This window comes from Bombus vancouverensis, chromosome 11 (assembly GCF_051014615.1).
Source record: "Bombus vancouverensis nearcticus chromosome 11, iyBomVanc1_principal, whole genome shotgun sequence".
Classification (NCBI taxonomy): domain Eukaryota; kingdom Metazoa; phylum Arthropoda; class Insecta; order Hymenoptera; family Apidae; genus Bombus; species Bombus vancouverensis.
In genome coordinates, this window is record NC_134921.1 from 9,775,410 (window position 1) to 9,798,065 (window position 22,656).

General features: G+C 40.6%; 1 protein-coding gene across 4 annotated transcripts in view; it reads left to right on the forward strand.

Moving 5' to 3' along the window:
• Positions 1 to 22,656, forward strand: part of GckIII (Germinal centre kinase III) — a 117,142-nt gene that overhangs the window by 38,674 nt on the left and 55,812 nt on the right. For 2 of the 4 annotated variants that reach the window (XM_033329924.2, XM_033329923.2), the window contains exon 2: positions 10,639 to 10,898. The exons of the other annotated variants lie outside the window; for them this stretch is intronic. In XM_033329924.2, coding sequence (XP_033185815.1) covers positions 10,665 to 10,898 — 234 coding nt within the window. In that variant the 5' untranslated portion in view covers positions 10,639 to 10,664. The remainder of the gene's footprint in view (positions 1 to 10,638; positions 10,899 to 22,656) is intronic. 4 annotated transcript variants of the gene reach the window in all.

A 22,656-nucleotide genomic window follows, 5' to 3' on the forward strand; every position in this document is an offset into this window, starting at 1 on the left:
CGTTTCCGTTAGTCGTTCGAGTTAATCGAATTTGACGAGGGAATCAAGCGTAATACCCGAGGCCCGCGTGTGTTGCTGAGAAGCTAGAAAATTGTCTATTTGAACGCGATTTTCCGAGCCACTTTGACAGGAGATTGCGCGAAATTCGATATACACGAAGTCGGGAAAAACTCGATCAAACGAAGCGCTTCTGATCCACCCGAGATTCATTAACTACCTCGATCCAGAGAAATTGCATCGCTTGCAGCTTCCTAGCCCGTAAAATCTACAATTTACAAACACTAGCCACACATACTCTGTGTGGATCGTTTAATGCGTACTTGGAATGCAAGTCAGTTCGTGGAATCGCGCGTTGTCAAATCGAGACCATCGTGTGTCATGTGTCCGGCACATGAACGCGCACCACATGTTCATCGACATAGCACAGGAAATGCAGCGGAGTGACGATAAATTTATATTATTCAGTTTGAATTATGTCATCTGAATAACTTTGATAACGATTACAGTGGTTAGTAGCACGGTTTTTGTCAGAATTGGACTATGGATGTTTATGGAATTCCATATTTCTATGAAAATATTGCCTTTTAAATCAATTACTAAAATGTAATAATAATAAACTAACAAAAATTACTAAAATAACTGAATTCGCTTCCAATACTGTGCGAACTTATTACAAGCCAAATAGTTTGTTATCGTACGAGAATTTACGAGTTATCGAACGTTACAAACTCCTAAACACTAAAACATCTTTCACGACGGAAACATGAATTCATCGTGAAAACACGCGTCTTTATTTAAATCACGTATTGAACGCAAGTGGCTGTATTAAATCAGAGTTACTGTATTTGAATTTCAATCGAGCAAATCGATTTCTTGCTATACCGGATGATTGTACGCCAATAGAACTGTAGATTATTCGAGTTAATCAAGCATAGGATAGATTATTAGTTGTGCTAACTCGGTCATAACCGAAACAAAGACGATAATTCTTTTGCCTTGATATTTCGACCGGTTCCATTTCCAAATCCCTTTGTACGATTTAAGTGGTGGAACGTTTGCGGTTAGCTTGCAAATCAATTATCCCGTGCTATTAATTGAAATTAACGTTGCGGCGATTGTGCAACTCGATCATGCAGAGAAGCAGGTGGCCTGCACGCGAACTTTTTCACCGATGAAATATCGCTATCGGATCTGCAGGTATTCGCGAGGTGTACAGCTATCATCGTAAAGTGCTCCGTAATTGACCTCATTATGTAATCGATCGGGTAACGTCTTGTCGGCTATAGATATTAAACAACGATATTGCGATACCCCTTGTAATACGATTAATTGGATATATTCGTGGTTAGAGAATCATCCATAGAAGCTATTAAAAGAAAAACAATGAAACGTACGATAGTTCGTGTTACGAATATATGTTATACATATTATGTGCGTCATACGAAACGCTGTAACAACGAGCGTTCTGTAAACATATCAACAGGATCTAAGGACAACTTCAAAGCAGAAGTAGCTTGTAACATCGAATTATAACACTGTTGCCAATCTGGATTAGAATTATTTTGAGATACATGTCTTGTTACAACCATAACGATCGACTGTTCTCGATTATATTGGTAAAATTTGTAACACATTAGAAAGTGTATATACAAGTTACAGAATATTCATCATCGTGAGCATATCTCCGTAGAGATCGTCAAAGTATGGGAACGAATTAAACGAATTGTTCGTTATATTAAGCCACAACATTTACTTGGAATCTTCTATTAGCAGTAATTTCATCTTTAAAGTCATTATACACGTTGTATGGGAAATTGTTGTAGTCAGTATACATCAGCAGCGAATGTTTTATAGCTCTTATATACGTTTCAAAATTCGCTTCAAACTTTACCGATATGATCATGACGGACCAACCTAATTAGAGCGCTAATGGAATTTTGAAAGGTTTCATACAACACACGTATAATATATAATACATGAAAGTTTTCAATGGAAGTGTTTAAATACTTTTAGGAAGCATTGCAGCGTTGTTTCAGATCGAAGCGAAGAGAAATTGAAAACATTTGGAATATTTGATTACCAGGTAGAAAGAAGCCAGTGTTTCGAGCATCGATTCACAAACTAGCTTCAATTATTCTGAAAGTAGTTTCACCACAGATGAGATACAACAGTAAACGTGACATTCAATGCTTTTTCGAGTCTCGCGTTTTGGGGCTCACCTGACCTCCCCATACTATTTTCGTGTGGCACGCGACGTTATCGATTCGGTATAGTAATGGTTTGAATTAAAACTGAAGTCTTTTGTATGAAATTATAAATAAAATATAGAACAGGGTTCTATTCTATAATCGCAACGAAGCATACGATTCTGTCCCTCTACGATATTTCAGAAAGCATTACACGTTATCAAAATAGTCATTTTTTTTTTACTAGAATTGTGATTTTCGCGATTCGTCATAATATTTTATAATATTATTCTAAGCCTACACCATTGTCCAACAATTAATTCTTAAATATATAGATCTAATATCACGCACACAATTCTGCTTTACTTTCTAGTATAAGATATACAATTATTGATTTAATTACTTGCATTGTTTTATTTAACAACGTAATTCGTATTTAATGTACGGCAGATTTCCGTTTATTCGAACCTGTCGCTCGACAAAATGCTTATTATCCTTACTATGTACTTACGCTTTCTTGTACGTATAATGATATTTCACGTTCAGACAAACGAATTCGATCAAGTTCATTTAATCGAGCGCTAACTAAAGCTTTGTTTGAATAAACCGACCGCGTTTCTAACGAGCCATACAACTACAGTTTAACATAATTACAATCGTGGCGACGCGACGTTATAGATTGTAAAAGGCACGACAAACATTCCGATTTTTTTCGAGGTCGATATTTTAGAACGCGAAGCAGGAAGTCCCATTTAATGCCACGTCTATCCTGTCCTTAGTCGATGGTTTCATCGAGGTTGCTCAATAACGCGAGATATTGCCTCCTCCACGATGAATCGTGAGCCGACCATGTTCGACTCCACATTATTCCTTTCTCTTTGTGATTCTCTTTCTTTTATTTTTTTTTTTTTCACTCGTTGGTCAGGTTGACAAAGGTAGTCATCGTATATGGAACGATGGCTGTGGAGATACACGCGACACTCATCCGTATCGGCGCTTGCACATGTCGGTGCATACATGTCAGCCACACACTCACATATATCAGCGCAGAAACTCAGGCATAGGTTGGCTTATGTAAATGGACACGTAACACTGGATGCGCGTTCCGAGAGCGTAGCAGGTGGAATATGAACCACGATGTGCATCAAGACAATGCGCCGTTGACGAGAACTTAGAGTTCTAGTTCGCTTCTGCCCGCGTACTTCTTTGTCTCTTCTACTGGCCGCTTGCTTCTGTTCTTCTTTCAGCTGCTTTTTCCTCGTTGGGCTCAAAGAATAAAAAAGAAACAAATGGACCGACCACTGGCTCGCGGAATTCGCTTTGAGACAATTCGTTTTGCGTATTGTTACGGATTGTTTGTTCCTAACTTTCTTCCACGAGAATTCGCGGATTGCTCGCGTTTCTCGGATTTTCCGGATAATTCAGCGATTTAAGCAATCTTCGTATCTTATCTGCGATTAGTAAACTGCAGATATTTACGCAGATTAACAATTTATTTACAAATAAAGAAATCCAAGTAGAGATTTGATAATAGAGATACAAATAGAGATTTGATCCACTTACTACATATATGTATATATTTTGTAATGTGCACTTTGCTGTGGATATTTTATATATTTTTATATATCACGTGCATTTGTGAATCTTTAGATTTACTATTAATTGGAGACTCTGGCAATTGTTTTTTTTAACAAAGAATAAATTACTCGTTGCGCGATCGAGCGTCGTGCAAACTTCGTTGTAAAGTTGCGATGAATTCTTACCAGTTGGGAACACGTCAGGCTGGTCCTGTTATTTTTGCCCATTCTACTCGCCGTCATTAGCATTACATGAGACTTGTCGATGTTTGGACAACCTCGGTCGGCTATGTAAAATTTCTGTAGAGTATCGAGTACCTGACCGGAATAAGTCGCCTCTTTTATCGAGCCACTATTTTATTTAGTCTATATCCGGCTTCCTCTTGCGCTTCCGTCGTTTCCATTTCGTTTCCAGAAAAAGAGTTTCAAGCAAATCCGCTCTCCGGTAGGATCCATTTCAAGGCTGTAGGGTCCAAGGTCGACGAGAAAGAGAACTCTCTGGTGCACGAGCACAACTGCCAGCTAAAGCCGATTGTTTACATTTTCGTGTTACGCGACTGCATTCAATCACAAAATAATGCAAATGTAAAATAATCGATTTTCATCGAGTTTTTTCAGCGACAGCTTTTGAATATTGCAACTGTTTTCCATATGATGGAACTTTTAGCCTGTTTGAAAGCAGTCGTGCAATTTCGATTCTTTTGTTCCATCCTAACCTTCAGTGAATCGTATTCTACGTGTTTGTATAAAAGCAACATAACGTTTCTTCGTTTTTCAAAGAAAATCAAGAAACGAATGCAATCTTCGACGTACCGATCCAATAACCCCTTGCTGCCAAATGCAATCGGCAGCAAATCCTCGATACTCTTACGCAATATTCCCATTTGTCTTCAAACATATCGTAAAAAGAATAGAAGTCTCCGAACCAATATTTCCATTCCCTTGATCCCGATACACACTTGAACCCCGTGGCTTGCAATATTCTCGCACGAGCTGCTGGTGTCTTCCTCCGAACGTGTCATGTTACGAACACAGTAACTCGTGGAAACTTCTGTAAACGATACGACGCTATATCATACTGAAATATAGAATGAAATCAGTGGACCGCTACGAAAGAAACGATAGGAACGACGGATCGGCTGGTTCGTATATATTGGGTTGGCAACTAAGTGATTGCGGACTTTGTCATTAGGTGGTATTGATAAAATCCGCAATCACTTAGTTGCCAACCAGATAAATAGTTTAACGACAAAGTGGAAACTTTCGCACTTTCGTTCCGAGTTAATAAGGAGACGCTGATAAAGCGCGAAACTAATCAATCTTATCGAGGATAATGTCGAAACGCAGTTACGCTTTCTAATTAAAGTTTGTTATCAATTCGTAGGAGATATGAAAATTATAATATAAAATATGTCTATAGAGGTTGTACGAGATTCTTAGGTTCGAATCGCTAACTTAATAGGTTGACTTCTGAATCTTTGAAAAATTTGTCTTACGTTCGTATCGATAGAGAAGCGAAAATTAGTTTGCCCGCAACGGGGAATTAATTACTTTGCTGATATGAAATTTCATTTATTCAAACGGTGATATTACAAAATTTCAAGGCAAAGGGTTAATTCCATTAACAGACACACGAGCTTGCATAAACGTGCGCGGTTTATTTACGAGAAACTCTGATACTTTTCCACGAAAAAGTCCCTTCCTTTATGAAGTTAACGTATCTAACCGCGAGAGCTATGTCATCCACATACTCTACGAATCGTGAAACGTCATTCTCGAAATTTACTGGGGAAACGGTTCACATCCGAGTGAACATTTTGCGAAATTCTGCAACGGATTGTTCTGCGTGAATCTGCGTAGCTGCAGAAAGGAAGCTCGAGGAGAGACAGAGAAAGAGAGGAAGTCTCTACGTAGGAATATCTGTCGCGAGTAGGTTCTATGCAGTTGTCCTTGCGACCGGCGGCTTACTCGAGTTTATTTTAGAGAGCGGCGTATCCTGTTCCCTCGGGCAGACTTTTGTGCACCGTTTTACCAATTGAAATCAACTTTAGCAGAAAGTAATAGAGAGAGAGAGAGAGAGAGAGAGAGATGGATCTTACCACCAAGTATGAGAGTTCGAGAAGAAGGATCCGAAAAGTTTGAATAGAAACCACATTCAGATTCAAATCCTTGTCCAACATTTCTGTCGTCTAATTCTTCGGCTCGCAACACTCCTCGGACCCAGAATTTATCTCGACTCTTTTCTGTTCGTTCTTAAAAGTAACAAAGACAAAATATTTGTAACTTGTTAGAATGGTTTTATTCGGTTCGAAAATTCTGGAAGCGTGTATTTCAGACTCGCTTAAAATTAAGTTCCATCGACGGCTGCTACTACGATTTCTTCGTCGGTTAAACTTTCTTTCGCTTCGCTGAATTCGTATCTTCTTTATTTGCATTTTTTGTTTAATATTATTCCTTTAAGAAGCATTCTAATCTTATCGTTATTTTGCAAACTGAGTTATACAAGAGCGTTAGCGATATCTTAATCGCGTTACACCGAGTTCGATTATATTTAGAGCAATTTAGAAATGTCGAGAAACGAACGATCGGTAATGTATTTAAATGGTTCTATAGGTTTCAAAATGCAGGAGGAATTACTATAGAATGCATGAGTGAATGGCGAATGTTATAGTTAACGAGCAGCAATAAAGGACACGCGATGGAGGAAGAATAATTCGCGGTACGCGAACCAGACGTACATACGTACGCTGAGCGCATAGCAGGAGAATCGGACCGTTCGTGGTCAGACTTGCGTGCAGATCGTGATTCACGAAACTGCTTCGCGCGAAAATACTTCTTCGTATATATCGTTATTTATTACATTGTTCGTAATCGCGTACGCGAAATAATTATCGCGCGGCCTTTCCGCCGGGGCTCTTAATGCGTTTCGTGAATTCGCCGCGATAATTTACGGGACACCATAAAACACGAGATTTACAGGACAGCCGGGTCACGGTGCTCGTTGTTTTCGAGGACCGAGAACTAACGCGAAATTAACTCGCGACAGTCAAGCTTTCGCGTTACAGAGCGGCCACGACGAACCAGTTTCGTGGCTCACGGCTACGTAAAACCCTCGTAAAACGATCAGATCCCTTGCTCGAGACTGCAGTTTTTGGTCGTCCAATAATTACACCGCCACTGTTTGCCAAGGTTTGCGTAAGAAAAAGCTTCGAGAAGTGAGCTGTCTTCTCTCTTCGAAATTGTCTCACGACAAAACATCAGTGGCTATTTTACGCTGAAATCTTACCTGACGCAGAAAGTAATTGATAAATGTTCGTAATCGATGGTGATACGTGTAATTAAATCTCGAGTGACAGACCCAATGTACTTTCTTCCATACGGTTTTTATTTTCCCCGGCCACTGTATTATGGACTTTTAATTAGGTGATTTCGATATCTTTACGAAGCAAGGTCAGTTGCTTGTTGAAGTCTTTGCCGATTATTATTATTATTATTTGTCATTTATTTACCGAAAATCTACAGATATCACTCTGTTCACGCTACTGATTTCATATGAAACGCGATAATCGAGATTAGATTAAATAATAAAAAAAAAGAAAAAGACTGATTAGACTTTTGCTTTCGTACGAGATAATGATCTAAAATATAGAATAGAAGCTAAGAAAAGTTGTTTGCTATTTTCGTGCATTTCAATTTCTCACAAATGCGCGAAGAGTCGCGGACTAGCATATACACGTTATACGTGGTTTGACCCTAACATGGCATCAATGATGTTGTCACAGTATCAAGAAATTGCGACGAATTCAACGATTCGGATGCAAGAAGCAAACGTTAACCAAACTTTCAGATTGCTTTTCCTTCCGTGAATTCACTTCGGACCTGTACCTTATGGTGAGAAAATAAATAGTTTGTCTCGAAACTGAAACGTCTAAAATCTTGATAATTGCAAAGTTTCGCGAGGCAACTTTGAAAGTGGGATTCCGTTTGAACAGCCGTCGAATCACGGGATAGGGAAGTTGAACGAGGTAACTTCATTAACTGGTTTCAAATTGTCGGCACAAATATCCGGTCAGCAGCGTTCTGGAAAGAAAGAGGATAAAACAGGATCGTGCTAGGAATGGACCGTGCATTCTGCGTGCATCGTGATCGCCGATAGTAACTTTTCCAATTATCAATAAATCCCAGCGACCGGAAGCCATTGAGCGGAAGAAAGTACGCGCCAGTCGACGAAAGTGCTCGTACATCACGTGAAAATGGAAGTTCGTGGTTTCGTATGGACGGAATTCCAACGGGAGACAGTCATTTATCATTGGTTTTTTATTCGCCTGGAGAGTATTTTCGCTGAACGTTGAAAATATCTGTGGCTCCTACTCCTGAAAATTTATCTACGCCACGAACGAAACCGTACGGTGTTTAATAGCGAGGTACAACCATTTCTTACCACGAGTATGTATTTTAACGAATTACATAGGAGCTGTTTTTTTTTTCTTAGAAAATTTTAACCCTTTCACATTGTACGTAATTATTATTCTTTAATAAGTCAATAATCGATTCAATGATAAATGTATCTCTCCTTGAGAAATCTAGTCTCAAATTCAAATCTATTGCGTCGTCTCTATAAGATCGTTTGTGAACATATGTTTCTATTATTAATTAACTAGAAACAGTCGCTCTAACAGACTACTCTCGAAACCAACCGTTATAGCGTCAACGTTAACGCTAACATCGTGCTATACAGGGTATCCCAGATTTTAACGATTAAACTTTGTCAGCCAAACGTCACTCTATGAATCTGCTCCACGCATCTTTTGTGACACTCTATAGTACACCGTCAGTTATTCGCGACCGCCTTTAGCTTCCTACAGAACGAAACACGTTCCAGCGTCGATGAACTTGACACGAGTGCAATTTGTGCAATACTGTTGCATTCTCCTGTGGGAATGCACGATCTCGGATATACCATGGTGTTTACTGTTAATTGGAATAGTTGTTGCAAGTCGGAGAAGCGATTGCTCGATGGACGCCGATGTAGCAGCAGGTTGCAGTCCTGTCTAGTCGATCTAACGCGGTTAGCCCCAAGGTAATAATTGCGGCTAGAGCATTGCCTTGTAATCAAATTGGGTCGCCCCAGATCCCGTATCTCTCTCCAACTCCAATTATCGCTATTCGCCGTTGCGTTACCTGTTAAGATGATTGCCATGTGCGTATCTTACGTAATTCCGGCGAGCGTAATTCGCAAAACGGAACCGTTCGAACACCGAGCCACCGACGAAGCCGAGCACAGTCAGGATAAAAGGAAAATTGAACCGTTATCGCGGTATTCCGCATGAAATATGGAGGGTCCAGTAGAGCCGGAGCGCGGGTAATAAATGATCTTGAACGCCAGGTGTTTGCTAAGGTAGTAATCGAGTCAAATGCTTAGCGGTAATTTGTCGTCGTGCTGTTTTAACAACAGCCAGAACACGACGGCCGATTGTAATTCTCTGCGACGATATCGTTTTATCTTCCAAAATATTCGTATCTCTTCGTAAGTAACGTATATACGATGGTTTCGTACAAAACGTGTTAATAAGATTGTTAACGTTTGAGCAAATTCATCTCTTTATAAATACAATTAATGCTAAGTTCATCAGGCTTGGTCAAATGACCGGTTTCAATATTTCATCGAAAATTGTAAACTCTTGTATTAACAAAAATTAACAAAAATCGATTAGTCAGATAATACAAGAATTTACATAAAGTTAGACGAACGAAAGAAGCAACAAAGAATGTACAACTTTAATGAGATTTTGAAACCAGCCATTCTATCGGTAAATATTGGACGTTGAATATCTTGGCACATTTTTGTATGTTTAAATTCCTCAGAAACGCTTAGTGTATAGTTTGACGAAAATTGATTCATTGTCAGATGAAAATAGTTAGGAAAACAGTGTTCGTAGCATCTTCCGCAACTTTTCAACTTATGGGGTTGATCAAGATGCGTCGTCTGAGTGGCTCGAACATCGTGTAATATAGAGATTTAGCTCTATCGCGTCCTAATATCAATGAAATTTCGGATTTTTTACGCGCCATTGCACCCAACTAGTGATTCTGCAAATGCTATTGTCGGTGATTCTCGGCAAGGAAAATATTCAAGCAGTTCGAAAGGGATAAGTCGCGGAAGAAGGAGGCCGCAGTCGATTGCACACGGCTATTTATAACGAATCGATACGAGCCGTCGGCTGTCGCGTTCTTCACGTGCTCGGTGCTCGCACGTGCAAAACGACGTCGAGGCTCGAGCAACCTCGTTCATTTCACACGGATACGATAAAAAGGGGAGCCCGTGAATTGCAGGTTGCCAGGACACGATTCGCGCGTTATGATGAACGCCAGAATTTACTCGGATGCAACGGCATTACTACGTAGTCCGAGCTGATTATACATTCTAGGCGAATGGTAGGTGACTGGGACCGATCCGCGTTGAATCTCGCGAGATAATCGCTTCTGTTCGTGCCAGCTATAAGTTAGGGCGTTAATTGGACGATGCATGGATTTGTCGTGCGCGAGATTAACGAGCTGGGCGTGCGTGAGTCGCGATTTATCCTCGCGGACAACCAGCCCTCGAGAAATATCGTTTTTCTGGAGATTTAATTTTCCATCGAGCGGCCGTCCCAACGAGAATCATTCAAATTGATAGCCAGAAATTATTCCCGTTGCGTCGAGAGATGGACGCGATCGCGTTCCAGAGAGACGCGCATTTTGCAAAATTGTATCATTACGTTTGCATATAACAGCGACGAAAGAAGGATGACGTGTAATATTCATCTATCCACTTTTCTCTGTCGTTCATTTGCATCCCTGAGGACGAATCGGCATCGGCGCTCACGGTGTTTCAGTTTACGCGAATGCACCGTGACAACGAATGAAATTGAGGATCGCTGAAAGGACGATAAATCGTTTGACGACCAACCGGTCGGGAAAGGAGGCCAAAATGTTCGTCGCTATGGTGTTGCACAAGCACAATAAGCACAACAATGGAAACAACTCGAATCATCATTCGAGCAACAACAATTCAACCCGCACGACCAATAATATCAACAACAACCACATCAACAATAACGTCACCAATCTGAATGAGACGCTCAACACGAGGGCGGTAAGTCTTGAAAATGTAAAATATTTTCCAAGTAGCCAACGATGTATGTTATTTCGGTATTTTCCGTCGTGTCGAAATGCATCGCGAATGGTAAATTAATTGCACAATTTAGCGAGAACAAACGCGTTAACGTTGCACATTTTCTGTTTTATCAAGTTCCTTTTGCAATTCCGTGTATATGGTACCGCGTGAGACGGTTGTGCAATCCCGCGCGATCATTAGGCAGTAAAAGCAGGGAACGAGTTTTGTTCGAAATAGTTTGATATACAAATCTCGCGCATACACCTGTTGCTTTCTGCATGAAACGAAACCTGTTCGATTAATCGAAGTGACAGTAATCTTGCCGAACAGTTACGATAAAGCGTGCACCTGAGGGGAACAGCATCGAAACCGGTAATACTTGAAATCGTGTTAAAATCCATTATTCGACATGGAGAACGTAAAACGAATTTTTCACTGTGTTACGTCTACAGCCGTGTCCGATCGATTATGAACGTTTCGAGTAGCAAACACGATTTTCCTCTTAACATTCTGCAACTTTTCCATCGATGATCGCAGTTGTTACACGATCGCTCGAAAAAGGTAGACATTTTCTTATTTCTTACAAAACGTAATTCCAATCGACAAAATTTCATCGAAATTTTGTTCATATTTACGTGCGATTTTAGCCAACCTTTCGTCACGCTAATCGCCTGCCTTTTCCTTTTGCAACGTTCTTTGAAAGAACAAGAAAGGAGACACTTTAGATATAAGTTTGCAGGGAAAAACGCGGTCTCTTTTTGGCACCGTTCAGAAAGATTTGTATCAATCGCCGACCAGAAAGGCTGCTACGCTCCTCTTCGCATGGCTGAAGTCGTCGAGGAAAGAAAAATTTTTCCGCTCGATGGGAAATCGCGTTTGCGATGCAAAGGGAAGTTATCTTCGTCGGTGCAGAAACCGCATGAAAACGCGACGATTTTGCTGACAGAGGTGCTGGGCGCCTTGCCACGCAGTCGTTACCGTCTCTTCTAAATTTATTTTATCTTTTCGTTTTCATCTTGTTCGCCATGCACCAGCCTCCTCCCTTTTCGCTACTATTTTCTATCAGATCTTCCCGATTCTCCTTTTTATTTCACATTACGCTACGTTTAACGCTAACTTTAGCAGACGCGGCTAAACGACCGGTTCCAAACTTTAGTTTAAAATTGTACATTCCTTGGTATTTCTTTTGTTCAGTTAACCTTATCTAATTTCTCATATTATCTGACTAATCGATTTCTCAATTTTTGTTGGTATAAGAATTTACATATTTACAGTTGCACTAACAAAAGAAATAACAACGAATGTACACTTTTATGTACAATTTTTGACCTCGTAAACTCAGTGTTAATTCCAACATATAACTAGCAACAGAATTTGAACAAGAAGAAAACTTTAACGATTACAAAATTGCCTTCTCATTTGATCTTCGTGGCAAACGTGTATCTTTCCCTCGCTTGAAATTAAAAAAGAAAATCGCTATAATATTCAAACGTAGAGACGTTACATACACGCAGCATGATATTAAAACATGGACAACTTATCAACTATTCTTATATCGTTACGTCTTGGTTTCTCCCAAGGTCCAAGTGTTAACGCGCGTTATCTCTCGCAGCAAGCCCGATGAATTTCATTTGCCTGGTTCGCTGGCACGGGCCGCAACGTTCCAATTTCAATTTTCGCGTGTGTATTCAGGTTAGATACATCGACGAATAGATGGACGAGAATCACGACCCTCTCCGCGTGTTTGAAATTGAAATGGGTCAACATTGGTCGAACAACCAGATGGATAGGTCAATCGTATCATTTTCACGGTCCCGTATAGCAACGTTAACGTTATTGTTTCGTTAAAAAAAGAAAGAAAAAAAAAAGAAAAACCGCGACGATCGTTTTCACTGGAATTATCGAGCGTGCATGGGTCATTGGCTCGGACGTATACCTCTCCGATTGTCAGGCTGTGTGGAGGATTTTTACGAGCGAAACGGCGATTGCGCGACAATGTAGTGCATTTACCGCAGCCTTTAACAACCCTGTGATTCCATTAGAATCGTTGATTTATGTTCGACCGATAATGCGCGAACGGCTGTCTGGACGTCTCTTTCTTCGACGAATCGTTTAATTCTTTTCTTTCTTATTCTTGCATTTTTCTTTTTCTCCCCCTTTAAAATACTCGTACGGAGAAGGATCGTCGATACTCTATATTCCTAGAATGGTATCAGAAAATGGCTATCACGTGCTGCTACTTCATTCGCGATCCAATTTCGCTTCAATTTCTGCCGCGAATTGACTAGACGGTCCATCGATATTCGTTCCGCGGCAGAGGCATGTCTTTTTACTCTAAAACTTGCTCGATTGTTTTTCATCTCTCTGCGTGTTTGAATATTTCTTCTCCCCTCTCGCTCGTCCCCTCTCTTTCTTTTTTTTCCCCTGTCCTTCTGTCATCCCTACCAAGTAATTTCCCTGTGGCACGATTTGCATCCTGTTTGCTGGCAGGCGGTCGGTTTATTTTTCGACGACGAAAGGGTGGAGGACTACGAATAACTTAATTGCATCTATCGGGGCTCCGTCTCGGTTCCGGTCGCCGCTTCAAGAGGTTTGCATGCAAATGAACCGGCGAGATTAAGTCCTTTGTGTTATTCGGCTCTGATAACGAACGTGTTAAAGGACTCGCCCGAAACGCTATAAATTAACAACTAGATTAAACTGTCCATCGCCGAAGTCTCCGTGTCTTGTCGCCACGCGGCTTTGCATTCCAAAGGATGTGCTTTGAAACACACGCGGCACGGTTGCGATGGGTAACTGCGATTTATTGTTTATTCTAAAACCTTTAATTGAAAGAGGAACATCGATGAAAGGTACGCAATTATCGGTGTAAAATCGTATACCGAAGACCTCTAGGTCCCTAACTTTCTAATCCATCGAACAAATTATGTAATCAAAATTACATTAGGTTGTTGAGAAAAGTCGTAGCGAAAGTTAAGAAAGATTCAGATAAAATTGGACTATTTCTCATCTATAACTTCACCGGTCTTTCTTTCAAGCTATTTCTTTTTCCAATAACTTTCACACATTTCTATTCGGTTAAGTTTCCCAAAGACTATAATAAATAACGTTAATCATGTTACGTATATCGTGAAATCGAGAAATTTGCAACAAGACACGTTGATCACTTTATATGTCGAAAAGATCGTACGGCGTTATCCTCCTATACAATTTTCTACGCATTGTCTCTACGTCCCAGTCTCGCGTTACGTCTAATAAGAAAAAGGGCTTTAATTATAATGGATTGTTATGCCTCGGAGAACGAGCAGTTCCTCAATTAGACCTTTATTTTCGAGATAATCAAGAACCGCACGCGCAGGTTATCCTTACGCGTTAAAGTAAATCTGTTCGTTAACGTTGGTAAACACGGCCAGTAATGAAGCTGCAGGATTAAGCACTCGATCGCTCGTTATAACGAACGTGTTAAATGACTGCCTTGAATTGCTATAAATCGCCTACTGGATGAAGCTATGTATCATGCAGCGGGACGCGTACCCGTATCATTCGCAGCCTTCAATCGCGATCGAAATCTCCGCGATAAATCAGTCCGAATGATATAGAATCCGGATCGAGGTTTTCACGCTACGTTAGAAACAAAGGGCCCATCGCTCGTTTGCCAATAAAATTCCCTCCGATTTCCAAGTAAATCGTATATTCTCTTTAACGTTGAAATTGCTGGTTTAATAGAGGTGGCAGGGGTGGCGATTGTTTATTGCATTTCCTCTATCGAAAGTGTCGGGAAGAAGAGGCGTACGACAGAGGGGAGAACATTAAACGCGTCCAACCGAGGGTAAAAGTGTTGCTACGTGGCGAAGAACAAAGGCAGTTAAATAGATCGAGGAGAAGTGGATTAACGCTTCTTTTCGTTAAAAGACACCCTTCTAGGTATCGAACTCTCGACCCTTTCGCGTTCTTCAGCCTCCATCTGATTAGAAGTTAGTCGATACGCAAATTGCTTCAGGAACAGTCGAATCCGATTTTCAGCATGTTTCTTTATTTTTATTCTCGTCACGATTACATCGAATATTTTCTCTTTACTTCTATCAGTGTAGAGAAGAACGTGTACCATTCGCTATGAGCACATTTGGTACGTAGTTTAACTTTTAGACGTATGATTAATTTGTCTGCAACGGTGTACGAAGTTGTTCTATTGAAACAGAGAGAAGAAAGTGAAAGTGCGTGATGGTACATGGCACAATATATATTGTGCTAATACAATGATAATAACAGAAAGAACGAATAGTAACAATAAACTAAAATCGTACGTAATTAAAGAGAAGACACTTAACACGGAACAAATACCTCAAACCGATTTATTACGATACACGAATATTAGTAAAACGTAAAGTTGATGAAAACTGAGTCGTTGACAAATCCAACTAATAACCAGGCTGCGGATGTTTATGCGTGTACGAGAAATTTGCAACTGCGAAAATTTACAGAACGCGTGTAATATGAAACAACGTATCGGATATAAAAGTTACAGCAGACTATTTTCAATGTTTAGTAGGTGAGACAATTTTTAGTTAAAGTATCATTGTTTTTCAGTACGCTTGATAAAAAATATAAATTTGCACAAACGTGCGCGATCTAGTTAAAACATATCGAAAAAGAAGCAGAGTAAGGGAAAAACATTTTTCACCTGTTCACTTATCTACGACAAAGTTCCGTCAAATTTGTTAACACTCCCCTTATTAGAAGTTCGATCGAGTACAGATACGAAGAACATCAAAACGTTGATACGTTTAATTAACGCCGACCACTCGAGACGTCCCTATTATCCGAAAATTCACCCTCATCGTCGTTCCATGGGGGTTACACGGGTATTCTCGTGTCGGGAGCAACCCCGGCTGACAGCGTTGGTTGGTTACGTTGCCTAGAACGTGCTTGGACAATCAGTGGACAGAATTCGGTCGTAATCAACACGATTACACTGGCCACCCACTTAACTCCCAGCAAATGTCGTTAATTCTCGGCAAATTAACCGTTCCGCTTTCATAAATGGAAAATCGAAATATTACGAGGTAAAGGAAAACACCATAATGAACGCGAGGGAACCGAGAACGATTATCGATGCACGATGAATATTTGACGAGCGATTTCGAGGCGGATTTTGACGCTCCTCCGTTGTTTACCGAAATTCTTCGATGCCAATTCCTCCTCTGATTCGTTTGGTCATTAACTGCTGGGAAATGAAGGATTTCGCAAACAGAATAGAATCGAGCGCAACACGTCGAAGCATTGGGAAACTAGTTGGGCAGTTGAAAAATCCACTTCTCTCTGTCCCTGATGCATATTCGCGTTCTTCTTTTGCCACCGATGTTTAATCGGCCGGCATACGGACAATTTTAGCCTATGATCGACCCCGCGATCGATCTGGTTGAGACAAAGGGCGTGCAGTTTTTGCGTTTCAACGACGCGGGACAGCTAAACGAAGGGTTTTCGTTAAAAGCCTGCCAGCCAGAGAGGTTCGATCGATGAACGTTAAACCGCGTCCACACGGAGCACGTTCCTTCATGAGAAATTAAATTAAAATTGTTGGTGGAGATGCGTTTCTGAAAAGCGAAGGATACGATTGCAATTTGCAATAATAACGGTGCAAAATTGCTAAAAGACCGTGCTTCGGGGGTCGAACGATCCGGTGTACCGTGCAATTACGATTCTCTTGTGGAGAATCATCGGAATGTACCTGGTGTCCCGTACGGAACCTGGATGTAGCGAACACGAACGATCGATCGACCGACTTTGTAATCGCTGGAAGGAAGAATTTAATTACACCGTATAAGGTGGCGCTTAAGTACAAGCGAAGGAACGAGCGTGGCGACGACGAAATGAGAAAGGAAAGAGGATACCGTGTAACGGGATAAGTGCCAGTGTCAGGAGTTGTGTAATCGTCCGCATGAGAAAGGTCGGTGGTAGCGAACGGTGGAATCGTTGCTCCGTAAACGATGGATGCGCCGCGGAAATTCCGATGTTCCTCGCAAAACGCGCCGCGTCGACCAGATTTCAGCGATGTTCGGCTCGACGATCGAACCATTCGCTCGTGGTACGCGTAGTTTTTCCCCTGTTGGCTTCGAGCGGGCAAATAGCGACCAGAGTTAGGATAAACGCGATGTTTTTTGCGCTTCTCGCCTGTACCGCTCTTTATAAAGTTATTTTTTACGCAACCCTGTTTGACGTTTATTTTTTGTTGCCACGTGGTTTCGAAATAACGGCAGATTTGTGGGACGCTGCACCGGTATTTAGTTTCCAAGCTCTCGTGTTCGTCGTTGACGCTCCGTTTCTACTGCACGGCTCGGTTGACCACACGATGCTTTAAAATAACTGTTTTTTGTCATAAGCTCGATATAGCTGGTTAGATGGTTCGCTTCAATATAGTTAGAAGACTGTTTAATATTGTAATATAATATTATTTGAAAATTGTTGGAAGATTAATATTATTTCGAAGAAGTTTGCTTCGATATAGTTAGAAGACTGCTCAATATTCTACTATAATATTATTCGAAGATTATTGGAAGATTAATATTATTTTGAAGAAGACTGCTTAATATTATAATATAATATTATTTGGAGGTTATTGGAAGAGTAATATTATTTTGAAGAAGGCAAATTTTTAAAGCATACTTTTCTTATCTAATATATGCACAGACTATTTATGGATCATACAGAGGATGATTCTTCGTGCAACGATAAATACGTACGTTGCATTGAGTAATCGGTTCGTTCACTGCTGTATACGTTTGCAAGAGCGTTAAACAAATTCAAAGGAAACGAAGACACGCGTATCTGAACTTTTACAATGCAATAGTAGCTGGAAGAATTAAGCGATGGACGATGTTAATCTACACAGGACTCGATAACTTTTTCACGTTAAAGCAATCGTTTCAAAGTCCTGTATTATGTAGTGAGAGTTTTGAAAAATGTTTGTAATAGATGCGACTATATATTCGACAATTAGCCAGCTTCGCTTCGAAGTAGTTAGGCTATTAAACACTTACGGTGGCAGCCATTAATGCATCCCACGCGCATTTCCCCTGCGGCCACTAACAGGAAGACCCTCCCAATATAAGCAGGGGGCCAGATCGTCTAATGGTAACTATGTAACGGCCTTGCTGCCGCGGTATCTTCCGGTTACGAGTTTCCTGATGCCAGCTACGAGCAGGTCCGATCGTAAAAGCTCAACTTTTGCCGTGAAAAACGTATACAGCCCCAGTCCTTTTATGATCAGTTGTTTGCACCATCCCAGGAGAAACTTACGCTTACTTTAAGGCCAATCACCTCGAGATGATAAATAATTCTTCGACATTTTGAAAGATATACTGACAGACACGTAATTTCAATGTTCTTTCTCTCTCTGGTTCGTGCGTACCTTTTCTCTCGTCTCGAATGAAAATATTAGGAGGTCGTGCGATAATTTCGTGTCTCTTTCACAGTCTTCTCGAGGTATTCGTTTATTTATGGGCCATTTTACATCAAATACGATAGAAAAATAGACACGGTAAGTAATAAGAACTGATTGTGCGTTTCGAATTGAACGTTCGAAAGAAAAACATTTGAATATTACAGTCGAAATCCTATCCATATCCCGTGCCATTTATTTAGCTCCGCGAATTTTATCGTCGGAGAAACACACAGATAGATAGAAGGCAAAATTCGTTAGTTGATTCGTGGATACAGCCGTATTTCAACGTATCAAATTTTTATATCGTTCTGATAGAAAAGTCCTGCAAATATCCTCAAATATTCTGTGACACCCTGTACATTATAGTTTCGCCCTTTGGAAGCTCGTTGTTAACGGCGTTGGTGCCGTTTACAGAGATTACGCGATGCAGGCGTGGCTCACAGGTAATTGAATTTTTTAATGAGAGGCGTAGAAGAACGATTTAATAATCGTCGGACGACGTAAACCCTCGTTCGCGAAACGAACGTTTTTAAGCCGACGTTTCACTGTCGTGATGGCTTCCCACGTGGAAATTCCTATGCACCGTGTAATTTGCCGTTAATGTCCCGCTTTTACATATCAGCCCTGTGATATTAAGAGCGTAGTGCATCAAAGGCCGACGAAATAATAGACATTCCGTTACCTACTTTCTCAGCCGACACAACGACAGATCGCAGTGGATTCCTATGACAACAATTCCTCGGTAATTTTTCTCACAAGAACCAATTCTCTTGTATAATACAATTCGCTGCGACATAGATTCTCTCTACCATCTTGCCTTCTTTGTTCTTTTTATCTTCGAGGACACTTTTTCTCTAGTTCCATCGAGAATTTTTAATTAATTCCCTCTCGAAATTGTGTTTGACTGTAGCGCTCGAAGCTGCTGTATTTCCCCCGTATTTCCTGGGGACGTGCTCTTTCGCGGCTCTTCGCGAGAAGCACCCATCAGACTTTTTGGCATAAAACAGAGTGCTCAACGTCGACGCTGTTTTATTTCCCGACGTCGCGTCGGTTGCAGGGAGCAATGATTTTCGACCACGCCGCTATTTCACACTGCTTAACTTTAAGAAATGTCAGCGTTGTCGAGCTCTCCAGCTCCATCCAATTCCGAAGCATCGAATGCAGATGTTGGTGCGGCTGAAACTTTCTTTCAGTGGCGTACTTAACCCCTGTGAAGAGGCATTTTCGCCTACAGTTTCTCACGAAAGTGTTCAAACTTGTAGAAACTTTTATGCATATATTATGCGTGCCGCGCGAAACATTTTCAAATTTCATTGGCTCTCGTGGCACGGCTATCGTGATTATATTGGTCAAATTCGAAACAGATTCGAAAGGACCATTTTCGAAACTTATTATACGCTTCGGATGGCTGTTCGTGCCGTATAACAATTTTTTTTTAAATAAGTAACTCCTATGTATATACATTTTCAAATTGGCTTCGAATTTGACCGATGTAATTACCACAATTGTTTTACATAACACAATGTACGCATAAAAATTAGGAAATTCACTATCATAGAAATGACGAGCGTTGGAATACTCTCACGAGCCACTCTATTCGCAACCCTTGCAGAAAAATCGAATATTCCGCCAATCCTTATCCCACGTTACAGTTCTTTCCTCCCTCTGTCAGTCATCCTGTCTACTTGCAGTCTGGTAATGCTAAAATTGGCAAACTTTCTAGAAGCTCGCACCACGAGGCAGGATTTCAACCTTATTCTTATTCCATCCCCGAAGCGCTTGTCATCAAGTATTTACTAACGATCGCATCCCCTCCGATCTATTATTTATGAGCTGGTCAAACGACACGAGAAATCGAAGCCCGGTCTCTTTCGGATGATAAACTCGAAATGGGACTCGGCAAGGTAGATTTCATCTGGCCGCCTGTGGATATAAATCTCGTTTGCTAGAAATACGCCCTAAATCGTGGCTTGACTCGCGTAAGATTGAGGCTTCACGTGCCTCATAAATATACTCACCGGTCGAAGAACCGGAAAGCAAGCAAATCTCTGGATTGTTGTGTATAAAAATTCCTCGAATATTTTATAGCGTTTGTCGGTCAATTTGCGACCATTGATTTAAATGTTACAGACGCTAAATGACATAATCAAAGGGTCCGTCTGAAAGTTATTCTCGTCGATTTTTATCTCTTTCGATAGATTCGATCTTTCTGTGTGACTACCGTACGTATAATTTATAATTATGAGGAAGAATTACGCCTGATTAAATACGATATTTTGAAAATACATTAAATTAGAGATATTTTTTTAATTTAATATCGAAATGGGGAGGCTTGGAAAAATTCAGCCAAAGTGGATTTCATTACACGAGCCACTCGTTTGCCTGATTATTATTATTATCAAGCACTTGTGGAATTAATCAAGCACAGAACCGTAAACATAATGGAAAATTACAACGTGATTGCGCGAATGACCGAAATTTTCGTGATTGCAATACGCTCAAACGATCGGTGTTTATCGTCTAACGTAAATAGCGTATCTGCGTTGACAGTTGCCAAGCATCGTTTAACGTGTAAATTATAGCGAATTACTAGCTTCCGAAGTTTGATTACTGCTGTATAGTATTTGCCGAACTTGTCAGCGTGCCGGACATTCCCAGAGACGGTTCCCGATGTCGTCTATTTCGCGTAGAGTAAATTCATATCATCGTTTTGCAAATTGAACGTGATCGTAACGTTGTTTTATTATCGAATAAAGTAAATCACGCGTTGCTTCGTCTCTTGATGAACTAGATGGCGGTAGATTATATAAACCTTTTTGTCACTGCAGATTTTTTTTTTTTTTTTTACAAAGAGACCTTTCTTTGCATCGGACTCTGTATGAAAGATGAAACCGAAAGATAAATTCTGATTGTTTTCACTTGAAAAAGAATGGTCAATATTCTCCGAACATTGGCAAACAACCGTGCAAAAAAGATTGATACGAGAAATTGTATGATTTCTGTGGAAAAAATTTGATTAAAGAAAAAAAAAAAATACCTTTTCAATAGAGTGCTCGCAGTATGTCGGTATATTCCCATAACATGAAAAAGAGGAAGACAAATAACGAGAGAGGTCGTATGGTGCACTCAAATAAATGAAAAGTCGTGTTCACCGCGCGTATCGTTATTGCTTAGCAAGGCAAGTTTCCGAGGTTCTAGTACGGCACTTTTTTAAAAGTAGTGTCGCGCATGCTTGTTATATACAATCGTCTTCCCACCTAAGATAGATGTATCTTGGAAACTTGGCGATGTCTGCGAAGATTCTGGTACGACGCAGCAGAGAAACTTGCTCGTAAGAAACACGCGAAGTTTCCTTTGCTCGACGAGTCTGCGAACTTCCGCGGAAATTTCATTTATCTTCGTTTGCGAACGCGATATCGAACGTTCGATTTCGGAAGCATCGTCGTCGACTCTGGCCTGCATTACACGCACTGTCCCAGCCACGTCAAATGTCAGAGCGGCATTCGAAAGGGAAACGCGCTCTTTAATGCCAACTGCTTTCAGCACGCTCTCGCTTTAGCTCTTTACGGTCCTCCGTTGTGTCGAGCTAAACTCGACGATCTACGATTCCTCACAATTCTAAATCCTTCCATAAGTTACTAGTTGCCAACATTAAAGAATAACCTTCAGCAACAAGTTTGCTAATAGAACAAGTCGAACTTTATATTTTATAAATTATCTCGGTATCTTATTTAACAGCAAAACGTACGAAACCGTAAAAAAAGAAGTCTGTATAATCTGGAATTTCTAGCTCAGATATTTATTAATATCATTAGTATAATAAATTATCATGGATTCAGGTTTCGAAAGTAACTTATTAAGTATGAACCAGTTAAAACGAAACGTCAAGCGCTCTATGGACAGAGCAATGGAAAAAGCCTTTTCACGCTTATCGTGTCTACGAAATACCGTAGCGATCGTTATCACAGGTTGCTGGAATATCGCAGAAACCTGGTAATTTCTGGAAATCGGTTGTTGCGTCAAGTTGAAGGATAGGAAATTAAATCATCGAGCAAAGTAAAACGCGTGGGCATATCAAAGGAGACGACGTGAAATATAATTCAGGACATAGCCGATCGACGAGACTTATCGACGCTGACAATCCGAGTCTTTATCCAATGGGTAATCGACATGGAAAATTTCATCATCCGAGAACAAGGAGAATCGTGACCAGTGGAGACACAATTGGGGCAAATCCTTAACGTAGTCGACCCCATGAACGTATTTCTGACACTCGATAAGACAAGTAGTATATCG